This window comes from Dendronephthya gigantea, unplaced genomic scaffold (genome assembly GCF_004324835.1).
Source record: "Dendronephthya gigantea isolate DGI-Jeju-01 unplaced genomic scaffold, DenGig_1.0 000006F, whole genome shotgun sequence".
In the NCBI taxonomy this organism is placed as follows: domain Eukaryota; kingdom Metazoa; phylum Cnidaria; class Anthozoa; order Malacalcyonacea; family Nephtheidae; genus Dendronephthya; species Dendronephthya gigantea.
Window position 1 is genome coordinate 3,048,757 of NW_021163016.1, and position 20,216 is coordinate 3,068,972.

At 39.1% G+C, this 20,216-nt stretch overlaps 3 protein-coding genes across 4 annotated transcripts; all 3 read left to right on the forward strand.

The window, feature by feature from the left end:
* The first annotated feature begins 149 nt into the window (after nucleotides 1–149).
* LOC114516533 (conserved oligomeric Golgi complex subunit 4-like) lies at nucleotides 150–6,981 on the forward strand. Its single transcript, XM_028536053.1, has 29 exons — nucleotides 150–235; nucleotides 438–520; nucleotides 711–825; nucleotides 996–1,046; nucleotides 1,130–1,262; nucleotides 1,397–1,514; nucleotides 1,586–1,661; nucleotides 1,762–1,816; nucleotides 1,902–2,003; nucleotides 2,191–2,228; nucleotides 2,319–2,387; nucleotides 2,566–2,621; nucleotides 2,698–2,794; nucleotides 2,880–2,919; nucleotides 2,989–3,047; nucleotides 3,146–3,205; nucleotides 3,287–3,381; nucleotides 3,481–3,537; nucleotides 3,688–3,756; nucleotides 3,859–3,946; nucleotides 4,021–4,083; nucleotides 4,754–4,813; nucleotides 4,913–4,966; nucleotides 5,037–5,129; nucleotides 5,260–5,343; nucleotides 5,415–5,516; nucleotides 5,629–5,757; nucleotides 5,990–6,081; nucleotides 6,402–6,981. Exons 1-29 carry the CDS (start codon nucleotides 155–157, stop codon nucleotides 6,442–6,444), a joined length of 2,262 nt encoding a protein of 753 aa, XP_028391854.1. The 5' UTR covers nucleotides 150–154; the 3' UTR covers nucleotides 6,445–6,981.
* Nucleotides 6,982–7,694: 713 nt separating this feature from the next.
* LOC114516519 lies at nucleotides 7,695–15,533 on the forward strand. The gene is made up of 16 exons (XM_028536029.1): nucleotides 7,695–8,442; nucleotides 9,780–9,953; nucleotides 10,119–10,250; nucleotides 10,367–10,462; nucleotides 10,539–10,662; nucleotides 10,791–10,849; nucleotides 11,011–11,178; nucleotides 11,254–11,348; nucleotides 11,573–11,695; nucleotides 11,833–12,062; nucleotides 12,498–12,905; nucleotides 13,298–13,370; nucleotides 13,524–13,848; nucleotides 14,331–14,479; nucleotides 14,550–14,622; nucleotides 14,876–15,533. Exons 1-16 carry the CDS (start codon nucleotides 7,867–7,869, stop codon nucleotides 15,242–15,244), a joined length of 3,174 nt encoding a protein of 1,057 aa, XP_028391830.1. The 5' UTR covers nucleotides 7,695–7,866; the 3' UTR covers nucleotides 15,245–15,533.
* Nucleotides 15,504–20,024, forward strand: LOC114516520 (cysteine desulfurase, mitochondrial-like). Of its 2 annotated transcripts, XM_028536030.1 has the most exons (14): nucleotides 15,504–15,681; nucleotides 15,794–15,843; nucleotides 16,216–16,332; nucleotides 16,458–16,541; nucleotides 16,756–16,809; nucleotides 16,982–17,174; nucleotides 17,411–17,460; nucleotides 17,531–17,615; nucleotides 17,774–17,849; nucleotides 17,946–18,027; nucleotides 18,524–18,711; nucleotides 18,871–18,954; nucleotides 19,055–19,144; nucleotides 19,334–20,021. In XM_028536030.1, the coding sequence occupies exons 1-14, from the start codon at nucleotides 15,567–15,569 to the stop codon at nucleotides 19,395–19,397; spliced, it is 1,332 nt and encodes a 443-aa protein (XP_028391831.1). In that variant the 5' UTR covers nucleotides 15,504–15,566; the 3' UTR covers nucleotides 19,398–20,021. The 2 variants fall into 2 exon arrangements, with proteins under 2 accessions (XP_028391831.1, XP_028391832.1); XM_028536031.1 differs by lacking the exon at nucleotides 18,871–18,954 and having other exon boundaries at nucleotides 19,334–20,024.
* The last annotated feature ends 192 nt before the right edge of the window (nucleotides 20,025–20,216 follow it).

Sequence of the window (20,216 nt, forward strand, 5' to 3'; positions counted from 1 at the left end):
TTAAAATGTAGCTAATGTTTCCACACACTAAAATCAGTAAAAAAATATTTTTTTTACCAAATTTCTTGTGAGAAATTTTCCACTTGGACGACTTTCAATTTTTTTGCTGATCTAGTACCAGGTCTATGTTCTTGTCGCTCGGTCATCTGCCAACATGGCGGCTGAAATCGAGATAAATAGTTTGACCGAAATTGAAGATATTGAGAGAGCATACGCATTGATCCAGCAACATGAGGTGAGTAAAAGGTTGCTTCTGTGTTTAGTGCATCGTTTGGAAACATATACAGAGAAGATGTCTGTAATCTAAAATAAATTTTGTTTACATAAAAACAACAATTAAATGGAATTTAATGCACAATTCTATCACAAAATCTGGCAAAATAAAGCTTTAAGTGTATTGATTGCATGACAATGAACACTTGCAGTTGTTATTTTAGGAGCAGCTGGACCGAGAGCTGGATGCTCTGCTTGATGGGCAACAAAAGCTTGACACAAAAATGAACTCTCTTCAAAAAGTTGTGTATGTAAAAATAACATGAATGATCATATTTAATACAATACAGTAGAATCAAATTGTCTTCAGAAAAGCTATAATATTAATAACTTATTTTTATGCCATTTTTTCTCCTATATTTGATAGGATCAAACTAAAATAGTACCATCCATAATTGTGCATCTGAAGATTATTTTTCATTATGTTTGCGGTTTAGTCCCAACTTACAGGTTGTGTTACGAGATGCTGAGAAACTTCACCAGATGATTGACCACACAGCAGAACTGGCTGAGAAAGTGAGCAGTAAAGTTCGCAAGTTGGATCTTGCTAAGGTGATAATAGCGCCCTTGTGAATGGCTAAGTCCAATGTATAACTCTTTGGAAAGATGATTCATTCTTTCCGGAGGGCTAAAATGTAGAAATTTTTCCCAAGTCCTCCCAGAACTTTCCATCAAATAAAAACCATCTGATATTTAAGAGAATAATTATAACCTACTCTTAGGGGAGAGTTCAAACTGCGATTGACAGAACTGGAGATATTCTGGATCTCAAGGTACTTGTTATTGTTGGAACAAAATATGTCTCAGTGCATACTAAACTAGGTCAGTATCAAGACACTTAGAGTGTTTCTTCTAGTCCTGTGTTGATGGAGTAAAAGAAGCCTTAAAGAATGAAGAATATGAACAAGCAGCTGGACACATTCATCGATATTTAACACTGGATGAAAACACCCTACGAAAAACAGTGGAGGACAGCGATGACTTAGAAGGTAGTTCAATAACTGGGGGGATATATGTCTGCTGTTGAACAGAGAAAGAACCTTATGCTTGTTTATTCTGTCATAACTTGAGAGAGCATCCCACGTTTAGTAAACTATATAAGAAATCAAAATTATATTGATAGGTTCCGACCTAAAAAATTCGTTCACATTGCTGCACAAGGCAGAGGAAAAAATCAAGAAAATAATCACAGCGAAATTTGATGAAGCTGTAAGAAAATCTGACCGAGCATCAATTGAGAGGTGAACGCTGGTACAGTTGTAGTTTCCAGGAGAAGAACCTGGCAATAATCGAAGTCGTTTGTTTTGATTAGATTTTTCAAAATATTTCCACTTGTTGGCCTTCATGAAGTCGGGTTGGAAAAATTCGCAAGATATATCAACGCACAGGTGGGGAAAGTGAAACTAAATCTTTTGGTTGATGTCCTGAATTGCTTTGTAATCTACTCTTTGCAATATTTTCTTGAAATGGTGTTCACAATTCACATAGATCGCTACTAAATCACAGAAGAATCAGGAGAAAGCCAGAGAAGTTCAAGACACGGGTTAGCAGTGCATTTGGGATTGTGTGCAGGGGAAAAAATGAACGTTTGAGTCATAAAATAAAAAAATAACCCATGGTTTGTTTAGATCGCAGAGCCAGCGTCGTGTTTGCCGAGACGATAACGATGCTTTTCGAAGATGTCGCGAGGATTGTCGAAGCTCATCAGCCACTAGTGGAGACTTATTACGGTATGGACAAAACTCTTATAAAACAGCACGGAAATCGTTTTTTAAACCTTCAGGAAGTCCACTTAGGGTAAAACTGTAGTTGTGGTTGACAGTCGTATGAAAATGTTTAGGAAGAATTCTCATCAAATCTCACCTTCCATGGCAATGTTCTATTAAAGCACTTAATAATAAACTCTTTTTGTCTCAGGACCTGGCCATATCTTCCCTCTCTTAAAAAAGCTTCAGGTTTGTCAAAAATGTCCGAGTATTTTAAGAAAACCTTCACGTATATATATTCGCAGTATTTCTATTTCATAAGTGACATTTAATTCACAGGAAGAATGCGACAGACAAGCGGAGGCCATCACAAATCAATTCACGAATAAGAGAGATTTCTATGCAAAGGTAGAAAGGGGTGTTTCTCCTTGATTGGTTTAGTAGCCTGCGTGTCAGGTGGTCCCTAGGATCGGGAGAATCGCTCTGAACACACTAGAGCGAATAGCCTTAGGACGAATTTGCCTTTTGGGAGACCTAGAAAAGAAACTTCTCATGTGATTTTGCCTTGAATGATTTCTTCATCTAGATCAAATCCATCCGACAAATGCCTTCATCAAAAGGCTCCAGCGGCAATCTTGAAAGGTATGGATTACTTCATCTAACAATCGATGTCTTCGAGTATCTTTCCTGTTCTCAAAAAACAATGCGGTGATTTTAGAATAGATCCACGGACATTGGACGTCCTTTTGGGAGAGATTGTTCTCATGAACGCCAGAACTGAACTGTACTTCCGCTTTCTGAAGAAACAAGTTGTTGTAAGTAGATACTGGCATTTCATCAGACCTCGGCAAACTTGGACACGGCTGTTGCAGTCGCTTTAACTTTTCTTTCAATGTTTAGGCGGACATGGAAGTATTACCGGACGAAAACAAGGCTGAAGGTACCCTGAATCAATCTGTTATTCCAATACCGACTGCATCACATTCAATATTCAATACCTCAATATTAGATATGCAGAAGATGCTGGAAAAACTGATAACGGACAGCGGTTTAAGTCGGAAAATGCAGGTACGAAAAATATCAAATGGGGAGGTCGTGTGGGGAGGTCGTGTGTTAATTTAAAACGAAGGTAGTTTACTCGGGTGTTTGTTTTCGGCGTGTTTCAGGAGATAATCGGATCGTACATCATCATGGAAGAATTTTATATGCGGGAGACCGTGAGCAAGGTTTGTTGGTATAAAACTCATTTCATTCTTGGGCACAGTACGTCTTACTGCTCGCGTTTTACCAGACCTTTATATATTTAGGCAATCGATGTTGACACGTTCGAAGGCGATGATGACGAAGCAGTGACGTCAAGCATGGTCGATGATGTATTTTTCATCGTCCAGAAGTCGCTCAGGTAGAATCATCTTCGCTCATACAAAGCCTTGCGTGCTAAATTTCAAGCCTTTTTGGCACGAATTTCACAAATTGTTAATTCAGTACTTCGTGTTCACAGGAGAGCAATCACGAGTGCCAGCGTTGACGGAGCATGCGCTATGATGAATCATGCCAGGTGAGGTCAGCTCTGATCTGTCAGTTGAGCTGGTTCGACCATCATGATATAGTTGAAACATTAGAAAAGTAAAAAGTATTAGATGTGAAAAGTATTATCTTTGTGTTCAATGAAATAGTGAATTAATTGTAGGTGAAATATTTGTTTTAGTACCCTGCTCGACACGGATTACAAAGGAGTTTTTCAACAAAAGATTAAACAAGGTTTTCCCTCCGGAAGGTATTTGCACTGAATTAAACTGTTTCTGGATCATCTATTGATCCATTTAACGGTTACTACAGGAGGAAATCCATTGAATCTATGCTCTTGTTTATCGCCCAGTTATGACATCGCTGGCGTACTGCAAGGCAAACTACAGTCAGGATTATCTTCCAGTGTTGATACAGCTTCCCTCAGAAAAGGATTTCTCGTAAGAATAAATACCGACTCCAACCGACGCCGTGTCTTTCTGTCATTATATAGTCGTTTGTTTGTTTACTTCAGGTGACTCTAAATAATCTTCATGCCACTTGTGAGAATATTCAGAAGTTGAAGCGAGATTTAGACGTAAGTGTGCAGTACCAAGCTCATTCTAGCTTAAAACTCAGGGACCGCGGAGCGTTTTTCGTATTGCTGGTGCTCGGCACCGCGCGCCTGCTAGGAGAGTCCGGGAAAATTTTAAAATATACATAGGCCTCTGAAATCGCCGCAAATGCCTTTCAAAGGATTATTGGAAAATAATACATACTATGTAAAGTTTCCAACATGTTTGCCGCTCATAACAAACATTAAACAATATAACCATGCTTTGGTTATGATGTCAAATATTTTGAAATGGATAACCACGCTGTTTTAATGGTCAAATGCTTGTCCTATGTAAAGTTTTAAATATTCAAAAGCCCAGCGAACCACCCTGCTCCGCGGTCACTGAAACTGCACTAAATGGAGCATTTTGCTTGGTTCCTGGGCGGTCGGTAGCCTACAGTACAAGCTGTACATTTTGGCGGGAAATTTTTTATTTTATAGTGTCAAAAATTTTTGAATATATTTTATTCAAATATTCTGGGTTTTTTTATAAAGTTTGACGCGTTTGAGAGTGAATACGAAAGTTATTAATTTCCGGTGGAAGAAATCTGCAAAACTTCAGCGGTGTCTTCAATAAACCTTTGATTAAATTAGGCACGCAACGCCCTCATGCATAAGAGGCTTACCCGCTTTTAACCAAGTCTATTTCAAGGTTGAATGTGCAAAGCTCAGCACTCAAGCAGGCGGTGAACACACTTCTGGGAAACTCGAGGTTCGTGGAGTCTGTGTTTATTTCAGTTTAAAAAATATCTCACCTGGATTATCCTATTTGTATTCTATATCAACGTTCTTATATTATGTTTTCCTGTAGAGCGGTCTGTCTGATTTATCAAACACGACCACAGTATTCCGTGATTTACTTCAGGTATTTGTGCTTCTCAATTTTTTTAAACTTTCCCTAATAAAAAAGCTCCTGGATTATCTTATATTTATAGCTCGGCTGCCGTCAGTTGGCTGACGTGGCTGTTATTCCACGGTTCAAACCACAGGTCGAAGGCTTCTCGTCGATAAATCACAACTTAACAGAGGTGAGGATCGTATTACCCTTGAATTTTAGCAAACTAAGTTTGATGTGAAATGGGTGTGCATAACATACCGTAGCTAAGCTATCTTACACCATTCATAGTAAACCGTATGTCTGTATATATTATTTCCCAGGACGAATTCGCAATTTACGAAGTTAACGATCCATTTGTCCAGAATCTTATTTCAACATTGGAGTCTTCCCTTCTCGCGTTCAAGGCAAGCTATAATAATTTCACGCACCAATGTTTACGAAAGTTTAAAATATTTCTCTTCTCTTTCAAATGTAGGGTCCGTTAGCTTCAGAAAATTACGACTCTTTAGTTTATATAGTCACAAACGAAATCGCAGCTTTGCTGGAAAAGGTTATTCTCAAGTCAAAGTTCAACAGGGTATCGATATTCATATATGAATTGTAGCCAATACCTGGATCGGTTCTAAACTGATCCTTCCAAGAGGCCCACCCAAATCAGTGCGTGATTCTTTTTTCGTCCCTTCCTTCAGCTTGGAGGTCTTCAGTTCGATAAGGAACTGCGTTCCCTGGTTGGTTATTTAACTGCAATCACACAATGGACGGTGCGTGATAGATTTGCAAGACTGACCCAGATGGCCACCATACTAAATATGGAGAGGGTATGAACTGTAACATTGTGTCAAATTGTCAATGTAATACACTGAGCCCTGTATACGTAGCTGGAGTAGAAATGTTAATCGACACACTCTTAAACATCTGTGGTTACGTCTGGTTATATCACCACATTCGAGTTCAACAAAGAACCATAGGTTAATCTAGAGAGATGCAGTTCCTTTTGACCGGATTGTGCTAATCTTTACAACTCGTTCCAATGCTTTTCTTTGACTCTAGGTGAGCGAGATCATGGAGTATTGGGATTCTAGTTCTGGGCCGCTGACCTGGAGACTGACACCAACGGAAGTTCGACAAATTATGACTCTAAGGTGAGGAATGGTAATGATCTGTATTTGACCTGATTATCAGATTAAATGATAGGCCACGTCATACACACCGAATGAAAAATATTTCTGTATTGCCAGATGGTAGAAATTCACAATTCAAATTCAGTGCATTATTTCTAAGAAACTGGCTAGGCTAGAAAATGTTCTTTTTTTAGCCCTAAAATATTAAATATTTTGGAAGCTCTGACTATATTTTCAGCTAGAAATTTTTATTGTTATGCACTGAAAGTCTAGCTTGTAAAAATCTTGCCTATAACTTGATGTACGTGCTCAATTTTCGCATGAAAATTTCCTGTTTTCAGAGTTGATTTTCGCCTGGAAGATATCAATCGTTTAAAACTGTGACCTTATTTTGTATGGTCTGCTGACAGTAATGTATTATATATGACATCGTGACCAGCACTAGTTGTACGTGCGTCGAACGGTCAGACAAGCCAACGGAAACCGAAAATGATGATTTTTAAAGTTTTGGATCAGCATTCTTTCAAAGCTGTCTCCACCATTAACAATAGCGTAGCCAGCCTGACGATTTAGTCCCGTTTTAAACTGAGACAGTCGAATCCTCAAAGAACTAGATATTCATAATGATCTTGGATAAAATAGCATGGTAGGATTAATAGTCAGCTAGCTATACAGCACTGACAATTAACACGACTCTGGGACGGTCACGGCCATAATGTGACGGTCATATTGATAAACTAAGACAGGACATCGAAGTATATAAAAAATTGGCTCGATTTTAAATACATAAGGATATAATCCTAATCTGTGGTCTTTGGCTGTCATGTATCTGACGTCATTACGCTGCTGTATTACATGTAAAACGTGCGTGGGAACTAATTGATGTCTCGTCTTTTTACCTATATTTGAAAAATTATTTATAGCGCAAGAAAAGTACACGCATTTGTGAAAAGTATTCGCTGGATTGCTCACGCACATCGAAATGGGAATATTATCCCTGAATGGAAACTCTTTTTTTTGCTCCTTATACTCTTCAAACTTCTTAACTTTTTTACTTTTTCGGGATTTTGCCTTTGTTTTTATTACAAAATTTAAAGCTAGACTCATGACGCCTCAGCGAGGGTTTGAACGGTTGTTGTTTGCGTGGCAACCGTGAAGTTTTCTCGTTTGAGGCAATTTTCGTGATCAAGAATATTCTAGCTCGAGTGGCCGCCACCTTGACCTCATCTAATCATAGGATCTAATTAATAATTATTCTCATGTACGAGTATTAATATTTAACAGCTTGGTCAGGAAAAACACTCCGAGAATATCTAAATATCGAAAATTTAATCTCGTGTGCTCAAGGTGGGCGGGTAGACGGGGGATATTAGAACGGACGTTTTCCACACGGAAACTTCTTCTCAGTAAAAATTTAGGGATAAAAAATTGTCTGTGCCAGGCGATTACCCAAAAACGCCAATAAAACTAATGCCTCAGCTTGAAACGTATCCAATGCTATTAGATACTCGTAAAAGGCATGAGAGCTTACTGTTTGAATTGCGGTTTTTATAAAGAGCGTAATGTTCAATGTAACAAATCATGCAGTAAAGTTGCAAAGTGGCGAATATTTTCCCTCAAGTGGAAACACGAACCGGATGTTCCTAATTGCAATATCAACAATAATGGACGGTTGAGTTCATGGCTTATAATTAAACTTGTCCAAAAAAATGAAAGGGAAATTGGTGTGTTTTGCGACGTGGATGCCAAGTAGGATTGTAGGCGAGAGGATGATGTTTCAAGGAAGCTAGAGGGACTATATCAACGATGGCTGACTCAAAATGCAGCCTCCCAGAGGCTTGGAAGAATGGTGAATTGACGGCGGACGCAATCGGTCGACGACATGAACGTCTACTTCCCGACGTTCAAGACCTTGAAAATGACTTAGAAGCGGTTGGAAAATCTATCGAAGTCTACATAGATGCTTTGAACAACTACTGTAGCGCCGGGTGCCGCGTTTCTGCCACGTTTGCGAAGCTTTTGGGCGATACAACGTTGGCGAAGATATCGCAGCAATTTGAGCAAGTAACCGACAAACTTGAGCACACCGCTTTGAACGACTGTAGCGCGGATATAAACAGTTTTGTTCTTACAACTTTATCCCAATTCACGGCGACTTTGCCCGCTGTTAAACAAGAAATAGGTGACTACAAACGCTGTAAGACGCGGCATGAGAAATGCCAGGAATCTTTGGAAAGTTTTGCCAAAAAGGATCTAGCTGCGTCCGAAGGGAAAGGCTTTAAACAAGCAAAAGAAAGATTTTATACGGCGGACAGAGATTACACGGGGAAACAAGAAGAACTAAGTCAATGTTTAAGTTCACTAGAAGGCAACAGAATCAAGGTAACGCCTGTGAATTTATCTTTGAATTTAAGTTTAAAATATACATTTATGAATTGTTTATTTTTGAACATGACTCTTAACAATGACAAGGCAATCATCTGTGTCTGTGGCATTCAATTTGAATCATTTTTGTTTTTCAAATTGTATTTTTTTCTGAAGCGTTGCCAAATACGAAGTTTCATATCAGCTGTGTATGTTATACGAAACCTTGTTATTTTTAGGAATTGCAAGGTTCACTCACTATCAATTTATCCTGTCTGAACAAGATTTCGTTCAGACTAAATAAACACGATCAAATTAACAGGGATCAAAAAAATGGAAAGGTTTATTTGCCGTCTGCCCGTATTATTTGTGGTCAGACAATACAGTTTTGACCGCAGGTAATTGACAGAGGTTTCACAGCTTGGAGAAACTATGTTTTTCCATCAGATTTTGCTGAGTCAAATGCTTTTTATTTCATCTTTTTATGCATCTTGTCAATTGTCACTTGATGTAACTCAACCTGATCCAGATGAATGCTTTTAGTGTGTCACAGAACACTGCTCATAAATTATAAATTCCGTCGTTTTTGTTACAATCCACGTTCTGCATAATTTCTGGGCTATATGGATAATATACAATAATAATTATGAACCAATACATGGATATATTTTTTCTCTGTTCCTTCAGGGGAACTTTCCTATCCCAGCAAGGGTATCAACCCTTAATTATTTGTTAATAGACAAGTCTGGTTATTTTCTTTGCATTGTGAAAACATTGCTTTTTTGGGATGAAAAATTTCCCATGAGGGCAAAGGGTTAGAATAATAAAAATTCCCTTATGGCTTCTGTGTAATCAGAGAAGATTGATTTGCCAACAGGAAAGGTCTAGATATTTTCACACAGATTATCATGACTTGCTCATGACAGCTCTGTGACATGTCGCACTAGAAGTGATGGGATATGTTAATTCATGTTTTTCTTTAAGTATTTGAAGGTTTCGACAATGCCCTTTGTCTTTTGACATAGTTAGAGTTCTTTTCTGACAAAGGTTGTAAGTTGGCACTGATCTCAAATGCATGAAAGTTTGATTTTCTTGATTTCAACAGCAACTGGACTGTGTTCTGAATAAAATCACGTTTTATATTGACAAACTGATCTCAACATATCCAATAAAGTAGCTGAATTGATCTGGCACTGATCTCAAATGACTCAATATAAACTGGACTATAATTAATAGATATCAAAATTATTTCAAAATGTTACTTGAATTGTTTTTGTTTCATAAAATTCTTATCTCAGAATGAAGTACGACTATTCGTGATAACTAAAAAATTTATTGATTACCATTACTTTCAGATGATAGGAGCTAGTCTCTTATCACTGTTGCACACCATAGCACAATTCAATGGTGACATGTCGACCATGTTGGCACCTCTGGGAGAATACCAGTCAGTTGGTGATTACCTGCGGGACAGGGAGATTGCACCACAGCTGAAGGAAGCGACCACAACATGGTGCTCACTTGCCCAGGTGGGTTGGGAAGGTGGTACCACATTAGCTGCAGCACCATTTAGACATGGTTAGACCAATGCATCTGGTACTTTGCTTTCCATGAAATCTTATATATCTCTTGGTGTGGTTATAATTTTACCTCAGTTTTGATGGCAAACAAACAGGTCTTTTTATATTTGATAGAGCTATCAAAGTATTCGGGTCAATGAACTGCCTGGTGAAGATGCTTATAACCTGCTCAAACTTAAGAAAGGAGAGGAACTATCTTCATCTCAACAGCATGAACTTGAACAACATGTGAAAGCATTACTGGAGGTATGTTGGTGTTTGAACATACACAGACCCCATGCTAGAGATGTTGTAAGTTCGGTTAGAGAGAAATCTCAAGCCTAGGGTAAATTAGAGAAAGTAATTTTGGTCTTTATCTGTAGGACTATAAAAAGGATGTGGCGTCTGTTGACGATGGCCCTGTCACAGTCCCTGGTGGCTTTTTCAAGAACCCTGCTGGAATCAGGGTGGCCTTGAAGGTTGGTATCTTATTTTGTCAGAAGCTAAAGTCGGCGATAACCATGATTGGTATTAACTGTGGTATTTGATATTTAGGGTTGCTGCTCAAGATTAGAATCACTCGCTATAGATGGTGTAAATCTGTGTCCCTCGTACAATGAAATGGTTGCCACATTGCAGCAGGAAGTACCCAAAGTTCAGCTGGCTGTTGCTTCAGTTGGTAGGCAAAATACTTAGTGTTATTCAGATAATTCAACCCGATAATTTCAGTCTCACCCAGGGTTGATAAAACAGGCTCTGTTTGAGTCTAAACATGCCATACACATTTATTATCTATCATCTTAATAGGCAAACCATGGCACAAAGTTGCAAATCTCGAAGGATCAGACGTTGTCCGATCAAGACAGGTAATCAAGTAAAATAGTTTTCAAACCATTTCATTAAATCTGATTAGACTGTCAAGTATAAATAAAGGTAGTTTAGTTTATGTTTCCTTTAGTAGTAACATTAATATGAGATGATCCTTACTAAACCATTAAATTTTCTTCATCACATTTCTTTTACCAAGCACTGTCTGAAGAATCTCATTGAACCACTGGCAAAACAGTTTGACATTCCGTTTACAAAGGAGAGCTTTTCCAGTTTCACTTTGACAGTTTTGCACGAAGCCTGCTCGGAGAAAACCATTCTCGCCTCAAAAATTGCGGCCCAGTTGCTGTATGGAAAGATTGATCTGGTAAGCTTTTCAAACCATGTCTTTGGTGGGTGATGTAGCTAGATTTCACTCTACCTTACCTTATCTTATGCTTAGGTCGTGATTGAGTTGTCACCAGAGTCAGCCAGGAACCGTAATGTTCGTCTTCATTGTAAAGAAAATGGTGTGAATATTGAAGTACAATTGACGTGGTAGGAATTTAGAAATAGAAGTTGCGATACTCAGTCCCCTTCTACTGAAATCTTACCTGCACAAGTCAATTACAGTAATTCTTTAAGATGGCCACTTCTCTAATACGACGGACACCTCTCTAATACAGAGACCTTTCTAATACGATCATCTTTTTGATACTGGCACCTGGATACCGACAGCTCTCTAATGCTGAAATCTCTCATGCTTTTTGTCTTTTTTCCAGGTGGGTTAAAAGTGATCCATCTTTATTTTCTGGTATATTGGAAGACGAGAATAACCAGCCACTGTTTGAAATCAATACAACATACTCTACAGTGATTGATTACATGGATTATCTTGAGGAAAAGTAAGGGTTTTCGCATGATCGTAATTGAAGTATTCCCAAACGAGAATGGTGATTGTAATTCATCCTTAGTTGGTCATTTCTGGAGAGTTCAGGCAGTGTCTATCTTCTACTTATTCTGAGCGATCTTTAACTTCCAGGGAGTCTCGGCTACCTGTGATAACGGTGGAGTATCGCAGTCTTGCTGAACCAGATACAAGCCAACTTCAAACCACCTGCAACGTTCCTGTCGCTCCACCAAGATCCAAGCATTATGCGCGGAAATACGCTGCACGGAAAAAGAAGAGTGAACTGGATGGTTTAATATCTCGTAGTGTCAATGGCGGGATATCTCAGAGGAAGAAGTCGCCGCACCGCGATGCTGATCAAGGTGACTTTTTTTATTCTAAAATATGGTTTGGTTGCTCCTCCAGAAATCCAATGTCACTACAGAAGGAAACCTAAACTAAACTAATTTTATTTATACTGGATAGCTCTATCAGTTCTAAACTGTTCTTCCTAGAGGTCCAGTAAGGATCATCTCTTATTGATCCAGTGTCACTACAGGAGACCTAAACTAACTTTATTTATACTGGATAGCTCTATCAATTCTAAACTGTTCTTCCTAGAGGTCCAGTAAGGATCATCTCCTATTGATCCAGTGTTACTACAGGAGGAAACCTGAACTAAACTAACTTTACTCATACTGGATAGTTCTATCAGTTCTAAACTGTTCTTCCTAGAGGACCAGTAAGAATCATCTCGTATTGATCCAATATTCCGCTCGGTAACACATTGTTAAATCTTATCCATTATATCCACTCAGGTACATTGATGTCCCTGGCATCAGAGACCGAGCTAAGTGACGTCATCAACTTCCTCTCGGGATTACGACCACGTGGTGGTAACCCTGACGACGGCGACACAGAGTCCGTGTGCAGTGCTATGGCGATGTCGGACAGCGGTATCGAGAGCGTGAACAACGGTAAGCTGGGTGTGGCCGGGGGGAAACTTGGTGGTAGCGGGGACATTGAGGAACAAACGAAGGGAAAGAAGGGGAAAAAGAAGGACAAGAATGCTCCGGCGAAAAGCGAGAGTTTTAACAAGAAAAAGAAGAAAAAACGCGGAGATCGAAAGAAAGAGAAAAAGAAAGCGGCAGCCGCGGCCGCTGCAGCTGAGGAACAGGAGAAGGAAAGAAAGAAAGAAGATGGAGATATGAGTACCATTGCTGAAGGTATTGCCTTGGGTTAACTTTGTCCCGTTAGGTATCGTGTAGAAACACATCATATTAGCACCATTGCTGAAGAAAGATTGCATTGGGTAGAAACACATCATATTAGCACCATTGCTGAAGGTATTGTATGAGTTTAATCCAGGCAGCAAGTGACTGTTTATTGTCATACGCCGCCTTCTCCGCGTATCCCGTGTAGGAATCGTGTATCGCTTTAGACATAACGTACCTGCTGTACGAGCTTTGAGAATATTTGAAGGTGAAACAGTTTCATTGAGTTTATCCTCGAAAGACTCGGAAAGATGCCAATATTGTATTTCACTTTGTAAACAAGATGTTGAAGAGTATGATTATACAAGGTTTGCCATGACCTGAAGTTTGTTTAAAAATTTCAGATTTACAAACGGTGAAAGAAGAGAATAGTGCAAAATCTGACAAAGAGGCAGTGATAATAAGCGAGAGCTTGAGGTTTGTACGTTTTTAGATAGATGGGATAGAGTAGGATAGAATTGGATTAGGGTGGAATTGGGTGGTATGATTGGGTAGAAGTATTTTCCATGGTAAGAGTATCAGTCAATATGCAGCAGCTTTTCTAATGGGCTATGAACTTTGTTTCACTAGGAGTGTTTGGGAGCAAAATGGTAAACAAAAGCACGATGTGGAAAGCGCTCCTAAGAATACCCTTTCTCTGCAAGTTTCAAACTTGGAAAACCAATCGTCGAAACTTTACGGTTCACAGGACAGCGTATATTACAGCTGTTGGTCGATACCAAGCCTCGCGCGTGATGCTGACGAGTCTGCTGCCAAGGCAACGAATCAAGAGATTACGCCATCCGAGTACACCGGTGCTGCATGGTCGCAACGATATGAACAGAACAGTTCACAGTCGCAACAAAGAAGCATTTGGAGTCCATCTCTTCCGCCATCCACTATGACTGTCGAAAATGTACGTTGAATGGTCATTTCCGGCAATTTACAGTTCCTACAGAGCATATACAATAATAAATAAAGAACAAATACATCGCTATTATTTTAGAATCATTGAAAGATATCATTTCACGAAAAAGATCAGAAATTGTTTCAAATCGATGCTCTTTTTAGCTGCATTTAAAGTCTTTTGCAATATACCCAGCACCTTCAAACAACTTCGCATCAAATCTGGTTTAACAACTGCTTAACGTAGACAAAAACACTAGAGCATTTGACCTTTTCAGGAGAGCTATTATGAATCATACTAACTCTTCTGACGAAAGCCCTCAGGTCGAAAGGTCGAGAAGTGTTTTTGTCTATTTTAGGCAGTTGTCATACCACATTTGATGCTGTTAGTAACATAGCGTTGACGAGTTATGAATTTTCTAGTTCCGTGTCGTACAAACATGCCATGAATTGAATTTATTGAATCATTTTATTTTGATTTTTTTTCGCCAGCGAAAGGAGTCATGGCCACCTTCATTAAGGCGGCAAGATTGCGTGGATGCTGACGACAATGATAGAAACCTGATGGTCGGGGAGTCCGTGTTCTCTCTTGGCTTGGAGGTGACTGGGTTCGAGCTTTTTGCTGCCGCAAAACAAGCAAGGTAATGTATTCCTGATCGTTGGGGCTCAAATTCATGCTTCCACTTGTGACATTCATCTCTCAATCTCTAGTTCCAGTAACTCCAGGTCAACGGAGGAAAGAGGGGAGAGATTCGGTCACCGACAAACGACTTTTCAATCTCAAGTAAGTTCAGAGGCAAACTTTCATGAAGGGACGTAGCCATTTAGGTTATGTGCACTGCACATGGTAACGTTTAATATACCATAGAAGTTGAAGCTAATTTAACAAATTAGGCATATTTTTTCTTGGGTCGTGTGGACAGGGCGTCAATAGAATAAAACAGACAAACACGATTCTGCAAACGCTCGAAAACGATGCTCGTGTGCACATAGCCTTAATGATTAATCAGCTGTTATATTTTCTGTTTTTTCACAAGATGCGACAAACGGTGCCGCGAGGCAAGCCTGCCGCAAGCCAGTTTTCAGAAAGATCTTCATCCTACGGAGAGGGACTTCATCATCTCCCTCAACACGAGCCAATGAGACTACACACACACCATAGTGATCCATTCTTAGCCAAGAACATCCCATGGAATCAAGGAGTACCACCGATGTATATGAAACTCCGCTATAATCCTAACCTCGTTGCGCCTTACCCCAGCGAAGAGATGCCGCCGGGGGGGTACGGCCCCCCTCCCCAATCTGGGAGGGGGGCGCGAGCTCTTCATAAACAAGGACCGAACCAGTTAGATCGGCGAAGAGCGAATCCTCAGTTTTATGCTCCACCCAGGGCTGGCCCCATGTGATAACTGGATGGACGCTGGTCTGTCTTAGTAAAGAACTAATTAACATTATCAGAGATAAGATTATACAGCATTTGCAGAAATTTACCAATATATAATTAAAATAATAGAAATTTGTATCTTGCCTGGTATTCAAATAGTGATTTTTATTGTCAGAGAAATGAAATATAAAACTGTGACCTTTAACATCCAATGACGATGTTGAGGGGTATAATGAAGTATTGATTGGAATATAAGAGGATAGAGAAGGGTATGAGAAAAACAGTATGTAAAGAACAAGTTTATATATTTATGTTGTTGTTTTTGATGCGTTTTGACTTTTGAAATGTTTGTAAGGCTGGATCTCTGCCGACGATTGCTGGCTGTAACTCGTCGAACGACGAGAAAGATCTGTAGTAGGACTTACACGCCTGAATCAGTTTCGGTTACTGTTGGTGAAGGTAAATTGTTTTATGGTAGTTTGGAGTATGTTTTGATACGCACGTTGCATCTCGAGTGACGTTGTTTTAATAACTTTTGCCGTATTATCAAACTTTGTTGATCTTTGATTAGATGAGCAACTACGACCTCTGTATCTGGATGCTCAGGCAACCACACCAATGGTAATATATAATATTTTTAAATTCATCTGGAGCCTGCATGAGGTTTAGATTATACCTAGGTGGAATAGTGGAAATGTAAAGGCTTGTTTAAAGGTCTGAAATGAAATATGCAGCTGTGATATAATTGCAGTAGGCATGTCTTTCTTCACTTAGATAAATATTTATGTGGGTATCCAACAACTGTGTTGGTATATACTAAAGAAATATGAAGCATAGTTTAACTTTACACCAAAGAACTTTGGTGTAGGCAACACAAAATGCACCCTGGCTTAAATCCATTTACTATATACAGCAAATATTTTAACTCTATCAACCATTAATGTCCAATTACATTAAAACAGTATACCAACATTTTCAATACGTCCACAATAGGACCCACGTGTGTTGGATGCAATGATGCCATTCTTTGTGTCATATTATGGCAACCCTCACTCCAGAACTCATGCTTATGGCTGGGAGAGTGAAGAGGCAACAGAAGCCGCCAGACAGGTAAACACATCTATTACTTTATGTAAGGGTTATTAGAAATCAGAAATGAAAACGTTTTATTTGAACTGTTATATGCATTACTGTGCATACTAATACCTGTGTATTTTAATTGTTAAAAAATATAGCAAGTTGCTAATCTTGTTGGGGCAAATGCTAAAGAGATTGTTTTCACAAGTGGTGCAACAGAGTCCAACAATTTGGCTGTAAAGGTGATGTTCTTTGTCAATCTATAAAAAACCTGGATTTGACCTTAGTATTTTTGAAATGAGGATTCTCTTTAATAATTATATACATTTAATCTAATTAGTTTTCTCGAGCATTTTCACAACGGTTAAAAATTCTGTTTTTGTGGAACTGTCCCTAGATATTCAATATTCTGCAATCCCATTAACAAGTTCCTCTATGTTATGATTCTCAACCTAGGGTGTTGCTCACTTCTACAAAAACAGAAAGAAACATGTTATTACAACCCAAACTGTAAGTTGCTCAACAGTAAATGCTCCAGCTATTTTTTTTTTGTTGGTAAGAGCTACCTTTAAATAGTTTGGTGTTTGGGTTTGTAGGAGGGTACATGTACAGTGCACCCCCAAAAATGCCAGGTTTGCCCGAGTTTGCCTGTTTATTTTATTTATTTCATTGTTTAATATAGGAGCATAAATGTGTACTAGACTCCTGCCGTTCATTGGAGGCTGAAGGTTTTGAGGTGACATATTTGCCTGTCAAGACAAATGGAATTATCGACATGAAACAACTGGAATCTGTCATTCGTGCGGACACCTCGCTTGTCTCCATCATGGCAGTTAACAATGAGATTGGAGTCTGTCAGCCTGTCCATGACATTGGTAAGCGATGCTGGTGTGGCCTGTGTTGCATGTTTCAAACGATATCTTCCATCATGCTTCCTAAAAATTGCTAATGTGTCTTTGTTGACCATCTACTGTATTAAGAAATATCTGAGGTTTCCCCCCCTGAAGACAGACGTTGGGGATTCCCCCCCCCTGTCCCATCTCAGAAGCTCTCTTAGTTATACTAGGCATGCCTTAAAGTTATTTACTTTTGTATTTCGTCTAAAAACCAGGTGCATTATGCAAAGAAAAGAAAGTGTTTTTTCACACAGACGCAGCTCAGGTGAGAAGACAGGAAAGTATTAAGGTCCTGCCTAGAAATAAAGTGAGAGATTTTTTATTTCTTTTACAAGGCTGTGGGAAAAATCCCGGTTGATGTGAATGAGATGAATATTGATCTGATGTCAATAAGTGGTCACAAACTCTATGGTCCCAAAGGTGAGGACTTCAAAACTACTCTGCTTTGGAATATTAAGATTTCATCCGAATTATTTCAAAATAACAGTTTTTTAGTGGATAACTGTCCAGCTTTCTTTACAACCGGTCGTAGCTCTTAGAGTAGTGTATTTGATTGTTAGTTCTTATTTCTAAACCAGGTGTTGGTGCGTTGTACGTTCGTCGGCGACCCCGCGTTCGTCTTGAGCCCGTGTTCAGCGGTGGCGGACAGGAAAGGTTGGTTTAAAAGAAACCTAAGTTATAGAAATGTCATTCGCTCTTAGTTTCGCCTTGAAAAACTGAAAAGATGTTGGAATGATGTCTCTTTTTCAGGGGCATGCGCAGTGGAACGGTTCCTCATGTGCTCGTCATTGGTCTGGGAGCCGCGTGTGAAGTCAGTCAGCAAGAAATGGAGGTTTGGATGAAGCGATCTAGGAATTTGAAAAACTATGCAAACAAAACACGAAGTTAAAAACGAAGTTTAGCTATACTCTAGTGCTTTGTCCGTTGGTAAAATTGTCGATTCCATTCACGGGCAAGAAGCTGTCAACGTTTTTTAAATGCCTGGACAAACAAATTAGTTTATCAACTGTCTAAAATAAACTCAAGAACGTGCATGTCGACTTTTCAAACTAAACGCCATCGTCGGGGCAATAGTTCAGCTTAGCGTGTACTTGTGTGTAAAATTTTTAAGACTATAGATAGAGATCTCTGGTTGACCTAAGATGGATGGTTTGATAACTAAATAGGGCAGAGTATTAATAGCCTATGATAAAACCAACTAAATTTTGATAAGGCCAAAAAGAAGATATCATGTCTATTTTGAATCTAATCTCGATACGAGGTCTACCGATATGCCCATAAAATTTGACGTCCATCATTGTTGAACGTGACATTTTTTCTGTCTTTAGTACGACCACGAACACGTGACGAGGTTGTCCAATCGGCTTGTTGATGGTATAATGTCGCAATTACCGGATGTCGTGAGAAACGGCGATGAAGTCCGCACCTACCCTGGCTGTGTGAATTTGTCCTTTTCTTATGTTGAGGGGGAGAGTTTACTGATGGCACTCAAGGATGTCGCCCTTTCGTCTGGGAGGTACGCAATGCATGCTGGGATCACTGCATGAGATCAAAACAAACTGGCTTCAGACAAAATTGGCCGCATGTTTATCACCAGTTATCGTTCCAGTTGTATTAGAGTTCAGTGCATTAAGCAACTTGTAATGATCATTATTCATTTTATATTCGTTTCCAGTGCTTGTACATCCGCGTCACTGGAGCCTTCCTACGTCTTGCGCGCTATTGGGACTGAGGATGATCTGGCTCATTCCTCGATTAGGTTAGTACCAGTGAACTGTGCACAATAACCTTCTCTAGCTCATATTGTTTTTGTTATTTATCCATGTTTATCCCAACGTATCATTGGTTGATCATCACAGATTTGGCATCGGTAGATTTACCACAGAACAAGAGATCGACTACACAGTTGAAAAAGTTGTCAGTCATGTGAAACGATTAAGAGAAATGAGGTTGGTTTTGTTTTGTCCGTTCAGAATTTGTCCTATAAATACATAAATCAGGGAATATAAAGATATTTTGTTTGCGCGTCGAATATATGAGGCAAAACGTGACCGTGCGACTGTCAACGTTCCAAAGGCAAAACATAGCTTGTCCTTTAAAATACTTCCTAACTCATTTTATTCTCATTTGATTTTCAGTCCGCTTTGGGAAATGGTGCAGGACGGCATTGATTTAAAGACCATCAAATGGACGCAGCATTGAAGTATTAATATTGTATTACACGTTCTACTTTGGAATGAGCGACTTGTTTCTCCATATTCTAAGACGTGAACGATTAGCGATCACGAGCAACGTAGTAATTTGGGCCTTAGGAGCTGACGTTGTGGGGAAAATATATAATTATGAGACAATAGCGAGGTTGGGAAATACTGAACATATACACATAGAAATTCGGCAAGCGTTCTTTTGAGGATGAAGAACTTCTGTTTATAGGGAATTGAAGACTCGTTTTACGGATATTTAGACTATAATATGCTTCTTGTTGAATTATATTTTAAAAGTTAAAACTGTTCAAAAAGACGCGTTAGGGACAACTTAATTGTATGTATAAGAACTTCTATGTATTTCTAATTTAGTTGAATCGTAAGTTACATGTATGTTTGAATGCGTGTCTCCGTGAAATGCAGTAATAATCCAGCGACTGTTTTGGAGAGCCAATGTTTGATATCACGCAACGATTGAATTTGCATTCATTTGTTGATATTGCCTCATCTCCCTTGCCATAGCCTTCAGGTGTGAACAATTTAATTTTTTAAACTCAGCAAATTCATGAATTAGTAATGAGGTTTCAAAGTAATCTCTTAACAGTTTTGTCTTCAACGTTTTTTTTAATATATATTTCTCAAAATTAAACTATCTGTCTATAGCTGTCGCGCGCGCATGCAATAACGAAAGTTTAGAGATCTCGGTTTTACGAATTAATCGCTTTGATATTTCTGCTTTTCGTAGTTGAGATCGTTATATGCATGCTATCGACAATTTACGCTCTCGTGCACGAACATGTTATCATAGGTGGCGGGG

Coding starts and splice junctions, on each gene's coding strand:
- LOC114516520 (XM_028536030.1), top strand. CDS start 15,567: ATGTTTGTAAGGCTGGATCTCTGCCGACGATTGCTGGCTGTAACTCGT. Junction 15,844..16,215: donor CTCAGGCAACCACACCAATG/GTAATATATAAT, acceptor CGTCCACAATAG/GACCCACGTGTGTTGGATGC. Junction 17,850..17,945: donor AGCGGTGGCGGACAGGAAAG/GTTGGTTTAAAA, acceptor TCTCTTTTTCAG/GGGCATGCGCAGTGGAACGG.
- LOC114516533 (XM_028536053.1), top strand. CDS start 155: ATGGCGGCTGAAATCGAGATAAATAGTTTGACCGAAATTGAAGATATT. Junction 3,048..3,145: donor GTTTAAGTCGGAAAATGCAG/GTACGAAAAATA, acceptor GGCGTGTTTCAG/GAGATAATCGGATCGTACAT. Junction 5,758..5,989: donor CCATACTAAATATGGAGAGG/GTATGAACTGTA, acceptor CTTTGACTCTAG/GTGAGCGAGATCATGGAGTA.
- LOC114516519 (XM_028536029.1), top strand. CDS start 7,867: ATGGCTGACTCAAAATGCAGCCTCCCAGAGGCTTGGAAGAATGGTGAA. Junction 10,251..10,366: donor ATGTGAAAGCATTACTGGAG/GTATGTTGGTGT, acceptor CTTTATCTGTAG/GACTATAAAAAGGATGTGGC. Junction 10,463..10,538: donor GAATCAGGGTGGCCTTGAAG/GTTGGTATCTTA, acceptor TTTGATATTTAG/GGTTGCTGCTCAAGATTAGA.